The sequence below is a fragment of the Genypterus blacodes genome, unplaced genomic scaffold (genome assembly GCF_046128005.1).
Source record: "Genypterus blacodes isolate CSIRO-AG114 ecotype Tasmania unplaced genomic scaffold, CSIRO-AGI_Gbla_v1 ptg000053l_1, whole genome shotgun sequence".
Taxonomy (NCBI): Eukaryota; Metazoa; Chordata; class Actinopteri; order Ophidiiformes; family Ophidiidae; genus Genypterus; species Genypterus blacodes.
Genome location: NW_027466865.1, coordinates 1,186,602 through 1,202,856, shown reverse-complemented (window position 1 = coordinate 1,202,856; position 16,255 = coordinate 1,186,602). Strand labels below are relative to the sequence as shown.

At 44.9% G+C, this 16,255-nt stretch overlaps 2 protein-coding genes across 2 annotated transcripts; both read right to left on the bottom strand.

Moving 5' to 3' along the window:
* Nucleotides 1-566: 566 nt before the first annotated feature.
* On the bottom strand, nt 567-5,946 carry pik3ip1 (phosphoinositide-3-kinase interacting protein 1). Its single transcript, XM_076150918.1, has 6 exons — nt 5,692-5,946; nt 5,382-5,510; nt 4,830-4,946; nt 3,404-3,583; nt 3,236-3,314; nt 567-2,089 (listed from the first exon to the last, which is right to left on the bottom strand). The coding sequence occupies exons 1-6, from the start codon at nt 5,801-5,803 to the stop codon at nt 1,873-1,875; spliced, it is 834 nt and encodes a 277-aa protein (XP_076007033.1). The 5' UTR covers nt 5,804-5,946; the 3' UTR covers nt 567-1,872.
* A 1,069-nt stretch (nt 5,947-7,015) lies between these two features.
* Nucleotides 7,016-16,246, bottom strand: LOC143001411 (tRNA (32-2'-O)-methyltransferase regulator THADA-like). The gene is made up of 24 exons (XM_076151015.1): nt 16,095-16,246; nt 15,920-16,004; nt 15,708-15,844; nt 15,388-15,585; nt 14,580-15,297; nt 14,330-14,482; nt 14,137-14,246; nt 13,894-14,054; nt 13,635-13,804; nt 13,369-13,533; nt 13,116-13,264; nt 12,838-12,975; nt 12,645-12,749; nt 12,362-12,562; nt 12,111-12,261; nt 11,622-11,874; nt 11,257-11,493; nt 10,974-11,178; nt 10,705-10,893; nt 9,945-10,192; nt 9,679-9,849; nt 9,321-9,587; nt 9,026-9,228; nt 7,016-8,935 (listed from the first exon to the last, which is right to left on the bottom strand). The coding sequence occupies exons 3-24, from the start codon at nt 15,789-15,791 to the stop codon at nt 8,691-8,693; spliced, it is 4,521 nt and encodes a 1,506-aa protein (XP_076007130.1). The 5' UTR covers nt 15,792-15,844; nt 15,920-16,004; nt 16,095-16,246; the 3' UTR covers nt 7,016-8,690.
* Nucleotides 16,247-16,255: the final 9 nt, after the last annotated feature.

The following is a 16,255-nucleotide window of genomic DNA, read 5'->3' as shown; positions in this document are numbered from 1 at the left end:
TTGGCTTGTTTTCAGTTTTGTTTGTTTTAGATAAAATGATTAGTCAACAAAATTATCAATGAGTTATGCTGGTAAACTTTGACTTGGCCTTGATCCACCGCCTCCGCCCACTGATGAACCAATAAACTGCCTGGATCCAAGCTGCAAATTGTAACTGTAGGTGTTATAGCGCCACCATCAGTTGGACTGATGTTTAATCTTTTGCATAAGTAATGCCTCTACCATGTTTGTTTACCATAAACCAATTCATCGTGTGTGTGTGTGTGTGTGTGTGTGTGTGTGTGTGTGTGTGTGTGTGTGTGTGTGTGTGTGTGTCCCTCTCCCTCTCGTGTTGGCTCTTTGGCTCACTTAGTGTTTCTTCTTCCCTGTTTGCGCAAGTAAGCCTGGCATTAATGCACCAACCTGTCTCAACAAGCTTGTAGGAGGATGGTAATGTATTTGAGCATTACCACCAGAGGGAGGTGGTGTGTAACATCACCAAACAAACAGCACTAATACTCTGATGTAGACAACTCTGCCCCGTCTCTATAGATGTCATGAGAAAGAACACATCCCAAACAAATGTCTGGGTTTTACATTTTATTTCAAAATCTGCCAATCATACAAATGCACATACTAAATTCATTTTGGACACACTGGATATGAGGAATATGATTCAATCAGCACATGAGATAACAGCAGCAATCAAAAACAAAACCATGCAGATCCAGCAAACTAACAGAAATGATCCCCTGGAATGATGTAAAACACTGAGAATGAACGGTGCAGGAAAAACTACAAGCTTCCGTGTAAGATGATTCTGTTTCAGTCATGTATTTTCCCCATTTTGATTTTTGAGGATCACAGAATAAACACAATGGTAACCACATACATGCAAGCAACACCAAACTTTGGACTGTTTCTATTTGACTCCATTGCAAGTGTCAAGTTAAGTGCATCTCAAATGTTTGAATCTGACCAAAGGCATAAGCTTCAGCACTTCCAACACAGACCTCAGGCTTTGTATTAACCTAGTCTCTTCTGTGTGGTGGCGGTGCTATTGTCTCCTGAGGACAACCTACTGTCTGTCTCTCTCATGCTCCCGGAGAGCACATTGCATTTCCTGTCATTACTTAACCTGTGGAAGTAAAGGGCATGTATCCTTTCACGTCTGCCAAAGATCGCCTCATGCCCTGCACGGCTGCATTGGCCTGTCATTTCAACCAGCGGAGTATAAAACAAAAAGGAAATACATTCACAGGTATCACGGGAAGGCCATCTCTGGTTTTACTCAGAGGAACTGTTTTGCGTCTGGCTCCCTCGTCTTATCTCAGAGGGGCTTTTTTCAGACACATGCTCGCCCTCATTTCCTGTGTGCACGCCACACTTGAAGCAACCAGTGAATATCTACCTGTGGGCGGCGTGTTCATAACATAGAACACAGCCCACATCTCTGAGTAGCAACCAAAGAAGGCAAGTATCTTCCTCACACAGCGTTATGAACACTGAGAAGTCAAAGTTAACATAGGGGCTGCCAATGGCCATATTTACTTCAATATCAAATGTATAAAATATGGCTATCAAAGACCTCAGTGAGTACTTCAGAAAGATAAGTTAAGCAAAAACTAGCAACCAATTAGATTCACCCTGAAGGTTTTTAGTTGCCCTTATCTGTGTGCATTATGTGTCTACTTCCCGATGTTTAAAAACCAAAGAAAAGGGGACACAGAGGACACAGAGATCTGCTCAAAGCCTTTGGAGTTAAGGCGTCTCCTTCACTTCCCCCAGGGCTTCAAAGCAGACACTCAGGCGGACAGGAGAAAAACAGATGGAAGTGTTTTGTCCAATAAAATCAATGCCAGTCCCGTTTGAGGATTAAGACTCAGAGAGTTCTCAGGCTCCTGGGGTTCCAGCCTGCTGACCCATGAGCGGGTCACCCCCCTCCACTCCCTCCTGGACGGGGGTGATCTCGTGCTCTGCTGTGATTACAATGGTGTTCTCGTCTACCAGCTCACAGGTGGGGTTGGAGAAGGCCGACAGGGGAAGCGTGATCCTCTGCATCTCCCGCTCGTACACTCGCTGATCGTGCTGCTTCTTTAGGTCACGGCCACTGCGCACACAAACACACACGCAGACAGAGATTCAGTGTGATTCTATAATACTGGATTTAACCGAACATGATGCAAGCTATAATTGAACCACTGTTAAGTAATATCTCACTGTGTGGGGATAACAGAGCCTGTTAGAGGGAGGGACAGATGGTGACAGGGAACATGGGAACTGGCAAGGAGCAGTGGACAAGAAACAACATGAGGCCTGCTTTCTGCTTATCCTGAGCCAAAACAGGAAATCTACTGGGGGGGCAGTAGCTCAGTGGGTAGAGCTTCCGCCTGGGAACCGGAGGGTCGCCAGTTTCGAGTCCCTGCCGAGGTGCCCCTGAGCAAGGCACCGAACCCTCAATTGCTCCCCCCTCTGCGAAGGGTGGTAATGTAATGTAAGTCGCTTTGGATAAAAGCGTCTGCCAAATAATCGTAATGTAATGTAATGTTCTCTTGAGAGTAGATTCAGAAGGTGCACTGGAGCGTCAGAAATGTGGTTTCCGTTTAACTGGGTTGCAGGGTGAGGCTGCTTAAAAACTGCACCGCACCAAGCCATGTTTTGCTGGAGACTCATGGCTTAAGTTTTAGAAGATACGATTACAGTTGCATGATTATTTTACAAAATGCACACAGCTATACACTCATTGTTTGCACAATGGAAAGCTACAAAGAGAACAAAGCTCTGATTAGATCTGACTGCCAAATAAAGATCCATCAGGCTCATTCAGTGCTGTGCCAAACAGGATCTTCCCTTCCACTGTACTGGGGCCATAATTTCATCACAGTGCTGCTGCAACTGCTGTGAGTGTGCAGTCTCCCATGACCGCTCATGCCTGCTCACACAGATTGCTTAAAATAGACTCCAGGATGTTCATCTCCTGCCATATCTCTGTGCAACCTGTGTTGTGCGTGTCGAGAGGAAACGTGTAAGCTGCCTACATTGCTATATTGTTGACAGTATATACAGAGGAAGCACTCCAGTTCCCTTTAAACACGCATGCTGCCATGTGCCTCAAGAAATTACACAGAGCCACTAGAACATCCTGCTGCCTTCAATAACATAATGTGTTTCCCTCTTTCGCAGAATGAAAAGTGATATGTCCTCCATCTTTACACCATCTGCTTTGTTTCTGGCATGCTGTGATGGAGATACTGACCTCTTATAGAAGTAGCCCAATGTGATGCCCACTCCAAGGAGGATGATAACAGCCATCATGAGGATGCCAAGGACATATCCTGGGAAAGAAAGAAAACATAGGAGGTTACAAACTGAACAGAACATCCTGTTTGCATGATAAAAAAATGGAAGGTCAGCTACAACATACCTAGGGTGCCAAGGTCCTTTTTCTGTTTGGATCCTCCACGAGCCCGCTGGCTGATTCCCATAACTGGCTGCACTGCCGCAACTTCGCCCTGAGCTGATCCCGACTTAGCCGTCTCAAAACTCTCCAGCTGAGGAGTTGTTTGTTGGAGGTTGAGCGTTGCTTTCAGAGTGGCTGATTGCTCTAAAGACACAATGAAACAGCAGAAATCATATTTACATGTGGAAACGTTACAAGTCAGGCTGTTATTTAGGTTTTAGTAGCATCACACAAACATAAATTTAACTAATTTTTTATCTCAGTCAGCCACCAAATTCCTGCTTTTTGTTCGGATTAAAGCCTTAAGAAGTGTTTTACCATACTACACATTTCTGTCCATTTTAATTTGAATGCATGCATATCCACGTCAAATCAGACTGGATGCTCATTCCATCATCTTATCCAGAATGTATTCTTCATTTAGTAGGCACAGAATCATTGATCGAACTAGAATTTTCTTCTGGCTTTAAGTTTTATTGATGTTATTTTATGCTGCAGGGTATTGAGACTCGTAGTAATAGTATTCATGTTGATACAAAAGTTTGATAAAGCTGTTTATACTTCGACTTAATGAATAATCGAGCATCTGCATGGTTTCGGGTTGCAGGGAATCATTAGGAGAGATTAATGTGTTTGGCATGAACTGGCTCACGCGCTTGTCCCTAGCTCTCTCCAGACAAGAACATTCGACACGTGCACTCCAACTCCTTCAGATTCACCTCCCCCAAAGAAGTTGTTTACTGACTCTGCTCGAGTTTAAGGGCGTGAAGTTAAAGTGGCACAGTTAGGAAGCAGCCAATTGTGCTCCGTCTCTGAGCAGAGACTGTTCCCCTCTGACCAATCAGCTGCGTTTTGGGGCGTGGCCCATGTTGAAGCTGCCCTATGATTTAAGACTTTTTGGGGGCTTTGTTATTGAGAGACTAGTTGGCTTCTGGACAAAAACAAAAGGAAACAAAAGGCAAAGTGGAGGAAACTCAACTCTGATCGAATAACCTGCTGGGGGATAAAATTAATGGAAAAACACAGCTCCAGCAAAAATAACAGAGTTCTGTCTCCAGTGAGCATTTGAAGTTGAGCATTAAAGTGAGTTCCAGGCTCGGCTGTATCTACTCTCACCAAGTATTTTGCAATATTTGTTGACTAATTGGAACATTCAGCCACAGAAACTTCACCTCATTATTTCTCTTTGTCACACTTCCACTGGGGCAGAGAATAGTTGATACGATTTTAAAAGTTATGGAGTTATCTTTTTTTTATTTGTCACTGAAATTTGAAAAATGACTTATTATAGTATGACTTATTCACGTACGCTTTTGACAAAAATACAGCCGTCCATTACTTTGTACAATAGGTGAATATATATATTTAGTGTTCATATGCAGGAACTAACCTTTGCAACCGTCAATAGAGCAGAACTGCCTCTGCACCGTCCCATCCGGGCCTGTGATATAGCACCAAGGCCTCTCAGCCGAATCTGGATTCCGGCAGTAATTGTGATCGCCAACTCCTTCAGGAGATAAGAGGAAAAACATCTCAAATCTGTTAGTGAGGCCACATGGAAAAACACTCATCACTCTGTGTGTCTGTCTGTTTTTCTGTCTGTCTGGACGCCTGGATTCATTAATCTTTAACACGACTCCATCACACCACAATGAACAAGCTCCCATGAACACAAAGGAGGGACCCAGCAGCTGGTCCATTAAAGAATGCACTGTAAAAGGACAGTTTGCTAATGAGCTCAGGCTGAAAAGTGTGTTGTAAAAAACAACTTTGTAATTAGTCACTGTACATCCTCAACAAAATAACAAACTTTCCTATTTCTAAAAGTGTTTCATGATTGGTGTAACACAGCAGGGCACCAGAACAGACAGCAGAATCACACTTTATCCTTCAGTTAAACACATTTATTGACGTTTTAATTTGATCTGATCAGACACTTTACCTGTCTGTGAATCAGTTTGGCTTTTGACATCATAGTCTCTAGTGGTATTGGTCCACATCAGACAGGTTAGACCTGAAGAGGAGCTCTGTTGTTTTCCTCTGTACTCCGCACCGTTGGATCGCACACATTCTGGAAGAACAGAACACACGTGATCACAGATATGTAGGCTGCTGCATGCGTGTACTACATCCGTGTTAATGCGTCGCAATTCATAACATGACAATGAATGTATGCAAGCACAGATTAAATAATCAGACAAATATAAAGACATTAATTATGCAGGAGAGTACATAATAATGTATTGTATTACCTTCAGCATTTGATGCACTGCTGTCCATAAATGCAACACTCAAGAGAACAAAGTGCAAAGAAAACAGCATTTTGCAAAGCTGATGGGATGGATTAAAAGAAGATGAAAACATACTGAAGGTCTTCCTCCCAAAGACACATGAAAATGTGAACAAAATGTTTGAAATGGAGCAAAAAACGGAGCCTGTGCTGAAGTATCAGACACACTGCTCCTCTCACTGACGTCCCAGCCCTTGTTTTTGTCTCAGCTCAGCTTTCTTGTAAACAGCCTTCTGTGGGAGGAGGAGGACCTGCCCTATGCAGTGCAACCTCAGGGTCCTAAAGCCTCACAAGTCCAAAGCCTTCACAACACACACCCACACACTCTCATACACAGAGGCAGAGTTGTTTTACCTAGAAGGTTTCAAAATGTATATAAGTGTTACTACAATAATCATTATTCACTTTTCTGCTCCTCTTACTTGCCAAGATAAACACTTTCCATGGATATAATCTATTTGTAGTTTGCTATAAAGACTTGATTTACTTGATCAGTGACAATCCCCATTAATGTGTTGTAAATACTGAATGCTTCAGACCAAATATGGACTAGGTGCAGGCAAAGAGTTCACACCTAAAAATGAATTGAACAACAGACAAAACAAGTCAATAATGTGAAATGAGCATGTGTAAGAGCCATATTTGTAACATTTTAAGCAGATAAAGGAAATTGTAACCAAGAGGAAATACTATAGTGATGTACAGAGCAACATGTATATATCAATATGTACTATGTAGGTATCATGATAATATTGATGATTATCCAGTGATCCAAATCGTACTTTTGTAGGAGTTCATCTGAATTTGTTCTCTCTGATAAAACTACTGAAGCTTTGCTTTTACAAACACAGTGAGTCATCAGTATCCAATTTTATCCCCCATCCAGTTATAGAGTCGGAACTCTCCCAAACCTTCCAGGCAATCTTCCAGGCAATCTTTCAGGCAATCTTTCCCAGGCATCCCCTGCTCTTCTCCACCACAAGGCTTGTTTTTCTAACTTCAGTCACTGACAAGCCTTCAGTGCACTGTACTCTGTAAACACACAGGCCCCTGAGCTATTGTTGCTCAACTAGTAAAGCGAGCAGCCGGTGCACGACTCAATCAGTGTTCACCCACTTTCCAAACAGATGCTTACGCTGCATTCAGGCACTAACCAGTACAAACACACAGCGTTTGGTGAAAAGCAGGAGAAAAGGCTGGATGGCTTTAGCACACATCTGGAACTGAGCCATATAAAACGGATGTTGATGGTTTCAGGGAAGTTGGTCTAGAACAGGAGATGGAGTCTCCACTGCTCAGTTTTAATATGAATTTCTTTGTATTTTCCACTGTTCGTATTGTTATATTGTTACATAATCCTTACAATATATGGTGCAGCAGTCAAACTTTAGAAAGCAGCATTGAAAGAGGCATTTCTGTAGAATACCACCGACATAATTTTAATTTATACAAGTCTTAAAAATACAAAAATGTACATAACATCTTTCATTTATTTACATTATGATTTGCAACATTTCCTTACTGCAAATCCATTTTCTATCGTTTAAAGTTACTTGTGATACATCAGTGGAAAAACACATTTGTCATGCCCCATGTGGTGCACAGGTGTTGTGTATTCATGTGCACTCATACACACGCACACACACTATGGCCTTATTCCAACCTGCTATGGTTAATCATTGAATTAGAAGAGCACAAGCTCACTAAAAGCCTGAAGAGCATCACCCAGCAGCCTCAGGAATGAAGGCGTTTACAAGGCCAGATGGTTATTTTCCAGCTTCATTAACTTTTAGCCTTTTTTCAGCATTGCTTTCAATAACATGATTCACAAACTCTGCCAAAGCAGTAGCCAGAATCTTTGGTACGTCGCTCGCTTAGATTCTTGTGTCTTTGTATTCAATATATGTCAATAGGTCACATATAAAGCCACATTTTCTCGATTTTGTTCTTAAATGGGTCAACTCCCTGCGTGATGTTGATCCATTAGGTTAAATACATTGTGATCCAGGGACAGTTTGTCCCATGACTTTCATTTATTTAGGAACACCTTGAATTAACATTGTGCTTCGTGTTCCTGACAAGAACCACCTGTGGTGATGTGAATCTTTGTTTTTTTTCTAACCAGTGTTTATGTCCACATGGGTTAAAGGAAAACATATAGTATAAAAATACAACTAATACTGCTGGTTTACATACAGATGTTAACAATGTATCGATAGTTTCCATTTTCAGCCAGTTGATATATTGAAACATTGTGTGTGTCGGTGAGAGAACTTAGCAGCTTTTACTTTCTTCCTGGTATCTGATGGAAGTGGTGGGTAATGTGATGATGTAAGATGCTCTTGTGTGCGGTCTGCTGCGGAGCAACCACCAACTCAGATCTGGTCAATCATCTTGAGCCCCCATGTGGCTGGAAAATGGACACTTATCCAGGCAGAGGGCCTCTAATGGAGCATTACAGCATACAGTATATACCCCTGCTGGGCACCAAGCAGGCAATTTCCCTAGACACTGCGGCATTACATCAGCCATCTGAGTTACTACAGTAACAGAACAGAGCCACTGCTCTCTCTGAGTGTGCATCTTGCTCTGGCTGATGGGTGATCGTACAGAAGACCTAGGGCCATTTCTGCAGCTTGTTCAAGCAACTCTAATGTCTACATAAAGAAGCAAGCAAGCACATCTCATCCAACACTATACTGTTTTCCTTAAGCACTAACAACAGTGTTATTTATATAGGTGCAGTAATGTATGGATGGATACATGTATGTATGGATTTTACTGGCTTTGGTCATAAGGCTTATATTTTACTTTAGGTTATTGGTCTGCCTGCTCATTGTTGCTGTGCCACAACATCAGCACTGCATTGCTACAAATATTACAGATGCAAAAAAAAGTAGTAATTATATGGTGCTGGGCCTCATGAACCTTTATTCATTGAATGTCCAGAAAGATCTTGTCTCATAGTGGCAGGTCTCCCGCCACAGCAGCTGTTAAAGCCGGGGGGAAATGGACACCGTTCTGACCAAAAACCCTAAAAGTGTCCAGCATATTCTTGTGCAGGGCTATAGGATCACAAAGGGCGTGTGTATCGGACGTTTTCACCAGCCTGAGGAGGAGGGCAGCCCTAGTGAAGAGGCCACACAGGGTGCTATGGAAACGAGGATCCATGAGAAGAGCTAGCCAGACCGGCGTCAACACCTCACCTGGAAAGCAAATAAATCATATCATATGACAAACCATTTAGAATACATCATGAATCATATCCTAATCATGAGCGAAACCAAGTGTGCTACCTGGCAGAAGTTCTTTGCATACTGCAAGGCTGTCTAGCACCTGTGGGGTGCTCTTTTTGGCCCAAACAATTAGGCTCTGTGCTAAGTGGGAGGATTTATGGGATTTCTCTTCCATCTGCAGTAGGTTGGGGAGCAGATGTGCAGACATCACAGATGGCTCTGCAAACACATTTGCTTCATCCTGCTCATACAGGCTGGCACACCTGAATACAAAATAACAAATCTTGAGCAACACAAACATCATGTGAGGACTGCTATGTTTGTATAAGAGCACTGATCAAGCAAGGACACGAACCCTGTCTCTGAGGCGTCTCTCAGCAAAGATCTGAGGTCAGGCGGAGGCAGGTGACACAACAGCACCTCTAAAGTGCCAGAAGTGTCCCAGCACTCAACCAGCAGGAGGTCCAGGAGGAGGGGCATTGCCTGGTTGACCTGCATCAGGTAGACGCTCCTCTGTCCTCCTCCTCTAATGGCCTGATGCACCATGGAGGTGAAACAAGCTGCTTTGATCCTCACCTGCTGACTTTGGTCCTGCAGCAGGTAAAGGCCTGTGTTGATCAACCTGTACAAGAAAGATTGAATATATATACCGGTAAAGCATCAGTTGATTATTTATCATAATAATAATAAGCGTACTTGGTAAATCTCTGTACCTGATCCTAAAGTCTGCCAAAGTGCTGTGTGCGCTCAGTCCTCTTCTCATAAGCAGAACTCCAGCCAGACACAGAGCTTCACCACAGGCCAATCTGAGCTCTTCAGGGCTCTCTGGAGACCCTTGATGTTCCAGGATGGTACACCAGCGCTGGATCACTGACATGTCATCACTGATGCAGACAGAGAATAACGTCGGTCATTATTCCAGGATCGATTCTGCATTCATGCGCAAAGCAAGAAAATTGTTAAAAACCTGGAGTCAGACCTGTGGGAGAGCAGCAGGCTGGCAGCTTGCAGAGCGTGAGACAGGAACTCTGGCCCGCCACTCTGGCTCTCCAGGTCGCTAAGCAACATCTCCAGACAATCACGCACAACCGGCTCTTCCAGTGAGGCAGATTGAGGAGGATCCTGAAGTAAAGGCGACTCGCCTCCTGCCATCACTCGTACCAGGGCTGCTAGGTAGGTGCTGCGGTATTCCACACAGCAGCTCAACAACGCCTCTCTCAGGTTTGCCTGGACACAGAGAACAATGGTAATGTTACAAGAACTTTCAAGCAATTAGATGGTGGATAAGTCACATGAACAGCAGTTACTTTGTGCCTACTACTTAAATAAATCACATCTTATCAAACTAATTACAACTACAAAGAACGATATGAACACAGCAGGACGTACTGAACATAGAACACTCCCTACTGTAACATGTTGGGGTGTGTATCTCAAAGAACCTCCATGAACTTTTTCCACACCAAAGAATAAAACAAAGGATATCCTTGACTTCACTATGATTGTGTAACTCTGCTCGATTACAGAACATAATAGCTAATATACACACCCTTTCTTGTGATAGGGGCCAAGTCCAGACTGATTGTAGCCTTAGATGGCATTTTATTTAAGCCATTCTTTACTTGCCCAATTTCCTCACATTGTGCTCTATTGAGGTCATTATATTGAAAGCTGCTCTGCAGGTTTCGGAAGGTTTATAGGCTTATATACTTAAGTCTCAGAAGCAGTATATGTCTCACCTGCAGCACCCTCTGGATCAGCTCTTTCAAACTGGTCTCCTGCAAGCTCCGCCCATCCACCACCCAGGTCACCAATGTCAGCCTCAGATCGCTGCTTGACCTAGAAAAGTTGTCCCAAATTTGCCGCGCCCACCTTACGTCTGCACACAGAAACTGGACGGCTCTTTGATGGAAGGTTGACAGTCCAATCTGTGGAGGTAACATACATATAGCTTCAAAAACAGTGTGCAGCGATTCATTCATTTCTCTGTTGGAAAGCAGACCCGCACCTGCAGCCCATGTTGAGGCGTCTGGAGCTCATACATTAGTAAGTCACTGAGCTTGTTCAGGTAGGCCTCACAAGAACGTTTTCTCAGGGATTCAGCCACTCCCAAGTAGGCCGCGCTCACAAGGGGGCAGCGTTGAGCTCCAGTTGCCAACCACAGTGAAGCGTCCACCCTGCTCAGCACTTCACACAGGTCAGCTGAGGGAGCACTGTGAACAGAAACCCACCAGGACTTCAAAGCCTGAAACAGTGTGACCAATGGATGAAGCAGTTGTTTTCAGTCTCACCTGTCTGAGCAGAGAGCTCTGTGTACAACAGCTTTGATCTGCAGAAGCTGCCCATGTAGCCGGTTGTGGCTACAGCGCTCCCGTGCGTTAGGCAGATCTGCTGTCAGTCGGATAAGGATGTTCATATACTCTGAGGGGGGAGTCATAGCAACCAAAGCCTTGGAGGCCATCGTTCTCACGCTGTAAATGGGACTGGCAGCCAGCTGGAGTAAAGGGGTCAGGAAATGTGACAAAGACCTGGGACAAGAAAACCAGAGAAGGCAATTAGAAAGATTCAATATGGAGATTTAATAAATTACATGAGCCAAATCTGAAATATTATGCCTGAGCAAACTTTCCTACAGTGATCTCAAAATAGTAATCACCCTGTTGAGTCTGGGACACCAGGCTGGAGTTGTGCTAACAGAGTCAGGACAGGGTAGAGCGAGGGCTGGAGGTGGAGTCTGGCCTCCGCTGATGGTCCCTGGAGGTCTTGTGCTGCCCCTTGCAGCTCACCCAGGAGGAAGGGCTGAAGCGCAGCGTAGTGGAAGAAGAAGGCAGCGGGAGACATGCCATGCTGGGCAGGACTGCCCTCCTCCCCACTGGGCCTCTGGCCAAGCATGCGTGAGCACAGAGAACCTGGAAATGAATTTGAGTTGGTGTTATTAGTTCATATTGTACCAGTTCTGAAGTGTTCAGTACAAGCAACATGCGCTTGCTCGTTCTGAAGAAGGGTTCCTTTCATTTATTGATGAAAATATGGAAGATGGACTTTTTACACAAACAAAAAGGAATAAGATTGTGTGATTTTATTGGAACACCTTACAGCCATCAGACATCTGTGGTTCAATCTGAAATATAGCACAATGTCTTACTGTAAAGTTGCAGAGCAGCATTCCTCATGGCCCAGCAGGGAGAACTGAGGAGCGTGAGGGACAAGATGGTGACAGCCGAGGCAAACTGAAGCACAGCTACTCCCAGTCCAGAGTTGCGTACCAGGGCCTCCAGAGTGTGAACTGCACACACCTGTCAGGGAGGGGTAGACTGTTAGAGATAACATACGGTTGATATTTTGAAACATCTCTGGTTTTATAGTGCAATATTCCATTTGTGTCTGACAGTAAACCTGTGGTAGGTCCAGTGTTTGGTCCCAGCGGGGAGCTAGCGGGGTTCTGGCCGTCTCCAGTAAAGTATGAATGCTGCTGGCTAACAGAGGTCGGGCTTTACTTGCTTCTTCCGCTGACAGAACACACAGGATGAGCATCGGCAACCCAGCAGCCCGCCGGGTCACAGATGTAGAGCGAGGAGACTGCAGAACCTGTAATCCCTTCAGAGATGGGAGAGGGAATATTTCTGCTCTGTTCTGACTTCCTGACACTCATGGCTTAAACATGGCAGTTACAGCTCACCTGTTTCAGCATGAGGGTTGGGATCTCCCTAAACTCTGGATCACTACTGCTTAGCAGGGAGGCACAGAACTTGATGAAGCCTACACAGCATCCCTCTACTGCCCCCTGGTGAAGACAGACAGGTTTTTCAGTGAAGCACGTGAGTGCGCTGATGTAGTAGGACTCCACACCTGCATGCATGTACAAATCTTACCCAGTGACGGCATTTTAGAAGAATATCCTTGAAAATTTTTGATGATCGCGTTAGCTCTTCTATTCTTAGAAGGCACTTTGTCGGTTTGGATTCGGCAAGAACTTTCTCCACCAGAGAACCTAAGAATATTCCTATTTCCTTGTGAAGAAAAACACAGAAAGCATGTAGTAGGGAGAAATATACACATGCAATTCAGAAATATTTAGAATATTAAAATGTTTTGTCAGGTTCTTATCATCCCAATGGTTCATTTCAATAGTGATTAATATCCCATTTACCTTGAGGGAGACCCAGCAACATGTCAGAACTAAGCTGTGCTCTTCAGATAACAGGACACACTCCTCCATATCCCCCTGACTCCCCCCACACGTCTGGGCTATCAGAGAGCTGATGGCATTCCCCATGTCACTGAAAGAAGGAGGGACATCTACCACAGAGAGGAGCACAGCAGGCACACACACAATGCTGTAAGGAGTCTGAAATGTAGTGTCCATCTCTAAACCAGCATCTCTCCAGCAGATCAGTCATTACCCTTCTCCTCAGCTGGAGTTTCCTGGGCTCCACACAGCACACCCAGCAGAAGCAGAGAGATGTTCTCCAGCAGGCCAAGCAACTCTGTGGCTAAGCTGCGGTCGAGTATGTCACAGACTCTGCTGGGTGGCTCAAGTAAACACCTCTGAAGGGCACTCAGCACACCTAAAACACAAATCAGGAGAGGATTTGGAGAATTTAAATGCTTTATATAAGGTTTGATCGTTTGCAGTTGTTGTAGTTGGGTTGAAGATCTTCGGGCTCACTGTGTATAGGTTTGGTTCTGGCTGCAAGCATCATGTCATTCTTGGCTGTGGTGTAGTGCTCCTGCAGCTCCGTCACCAGGAATCCCACTACGCAGGAGGTCTTGGAGTTATTTACTTTGCTGTCGGTAATGTTACTGTTCAGCCAGAGGTCCACAGACTGGTCATGTGATCTAGGGGTTAAAAAAACATCATTACCCCCTTTCCTTCATGTCTGTAACATACAACGACTGTGTGGATGTGTAGGAGCCAGTGTGCTTACTTCTGGAGCAGGACTTTGATCATCAGCGCTCCCATCTGACCCTCCTGCACCCGAGGCCTGCACAGAAGCTGTTTGGTTCGCCTGACCAGCACGGCGGCAATATCATCTGAGAAACTAGGCGGGAAGAATCTCAACAGTAATCCTGCAGAAAGCTCCCGGATCTGTCCAAAACAAAAGCTGTATCTTCACCCACTTATCCAACTAGGAAACAAACACATGGGATTCATGCTGAGTTTGCATTACCTCATTGGTAGAATCTTCCAAACAACTGAGAAGGAGCAGCTGTTTTGTCCTGCAGAAGAAATTCCACTGTCCTCTTTGCCTGGCATAATTTATAAGAGACCCCATATTTGCTGCAAAAAAAAAGAGATGTCGGTTATTGAAGACCCACGATGCAAATGACCGGACAGGTATCATCATGACCTCTGGCGCTGACCTGGAGGTTGCCCCTTCTTTCTCTCTGGACTCCAGGTGTCTGTGCAGGTCTCCAGCACTGCAGCGAGTAACAGCAACGCAGTCTTCTTCCGCTGGAAACTATGTCCAGAGGCCAGATAACAGTAAGGAAGCTGGTTCAACCACTCCACAAAACCTATAAAATGGCAAGCCAGGATTGAACCTTGATCAAAAACTCACATCACAAAGTTCTGACAGACATTGCATATTCAGTATCAGTATCTCAATTTCACCTATTCCCTGGTCCAGTATGACATCTGCCCTCTCTGAGTCGGCACCATCCTTCTTTTTGCCTTTTTGTGCTTTGACATGTGCCAAGCAGCCGTCTCTGATACGAACCACAAACCTCTTCACTCCGGCCTGAAAATGCTGGCGAAAAGGTGACGAGTCACAGTTAAGGTTTTGAGGAATAAACGTCTTCATTAGTGACAGCTCTTCGGGGGACGGAGTGTCCTTCGTCTTCTGACTGCAGCAGAGGAGGTTAAGAGCGGCGAGGCGGACTTTGTCCTCGGCAGATCCCAGAGCTAACTGGAGGGTATGGAGCGCTGAGCCACCCTGAAGAGCCCACGGGGAGCCTCCAGTTGTAGCACGATGAGAGCTCACTATGCAGGCCCATGCATGAAGGTGGCCAGGAGTGACCGGATCCAAGGAGACCAGCAAAGGCTCCACGGCGGAGGGGAAGACTTGTAATGTACAGGGTAATAATTGAGTGGAGCTGTTGTTTTGCAGAAGGGCCACATCAGACATCAACGCCTCAAGCAGGAAGGACTGCCAACGCTTTGCCCACCGATTGGCCAGATGGAGCTCGGTAGGTGAGTCGCACTGGTCGCACAGCTCTCGCCTCTGCTGCTGGATGAAACACTTGTAAAGCTCTGTTGCGTACGGCGATAGGTGATTGGTCGACAAGCACTTCAGGAGGTGACTGGGGATTTCAGCATATTGATCCAGCACCTGATGGATTAGAACACAAACGTGGATCAACATCATTATCAACAAACCTGACTACAGTACATCAATGCTGGAATTCCCATTAATCCTCACCATGTCAGTGCCTACATATGGAAGTAGAGCACAAAGTGGAGGATATTTGGCTTTGGCTTCCCATGGGAGTTTGGTGATATGCTGAAGCAGAGTAGAATAAAGAGTCTTCTTTGGGTCAGCAAACTGCTCACAGTCCATCTTGTAGATGTCCAACAGCAGACTGAAGGCACCGCGCACAAATTCAGACATGCCCTCTACCTGCCAGTGCATAATAAGACCAACTGATTACTGGAATACATCTTTCAATTTATCAGAGGATTTTGACAAAAAGGCAATGGAACTTGTTCATGTTTGATTTGACTGAAGTTAGTTAAACTCACAGGGCTTTCAGCATTGGTCCAGATAATGTGAACAAGCTGTTGCTGCAGGCTGCCATCATCCGGTAGAAGGCGAACGCGTGTCATCTTCCAGATATCAGCCAGACATTCTTTGACTTTCTTCAGCCATAGTGTCAACACTGCAACATGTCATATATGAAAAGGTGATTTTGATGATTTAAGGAAAGAGCTAAAAAACTGTGGACGTTACTCACCTTCAAAGGCAGAATAATGGCAATCCAGCTTCTCCTCGCACAAAGCAAAAAGCAGAGGAAACAAACCTCTCAGCAATAAACACGTCTGGAAAATCAGAAACGATGGATTTGTAACAAAGAAAGAAAAAAGGACAGAACATATAAAAGGTCAAACATGGTGGTTAAATGTGTTCACCTCTGTGTCGTCCACATAAGAACTGAGCAAGATTTGGGGTCGGCAGCAGGTCAGAAGGCCCCTGATCACTGCCAGCCTGTCCACACCTCCATCCTTTTTGGGGCTGCACTGCACCTGGAGGTCGCCAACAGTCAGCAGCAAGGGATCTGTAGGCAAGAGCA

Excerpts from the sequence above, each read along its gene's own strand:
- pik3ip1 (XM_076150918.1), bottom strand. The coding sequence starts at position 5,803 with ATGTTTTCATCTTCTTTTAATCCATCCCATCAGCTTTGCAAAATGCTG. Across the intron at positions 4,947-5,381 it reads CCAAACTGATTCACAGACAG|GAGTTGGCGATCACAATTAC; the intron begins GTAAAGTGTCTG and ends TATCTCCTGAAG. Across the intron at positions 2,090-3,235 it reads TTGGGCTACTTCTATAAGAG|TGGCCGTGACCTAAAGAAGC; the intron begins GTCAGTATCTCC and ends TTGTGTGCGCAG.
- LOC143001411 (XM_076151015.1), bottom strand. The coding sequence starts at position 15,791 with ATGACACGCGTTCGCCTTCTACCGGATGATGGCAGCCTGCAGCAACAG. Across the intron at positions 12,563-12,644 it reads CAACCCTCATGCTGAAACAG|GGATTACAGGTTCTGCAGTC; the intron begins GTGAGCTGTAAC and ends CCATCTCTGAAG. Across the intron at positions 9,588-9,678 it reads TTGGCAGACTTTAGGATCAG|GTTGATCAACACAGGCCTTT; the intron begins GTACAGAGATTT and ends TTTCTTGTACAG.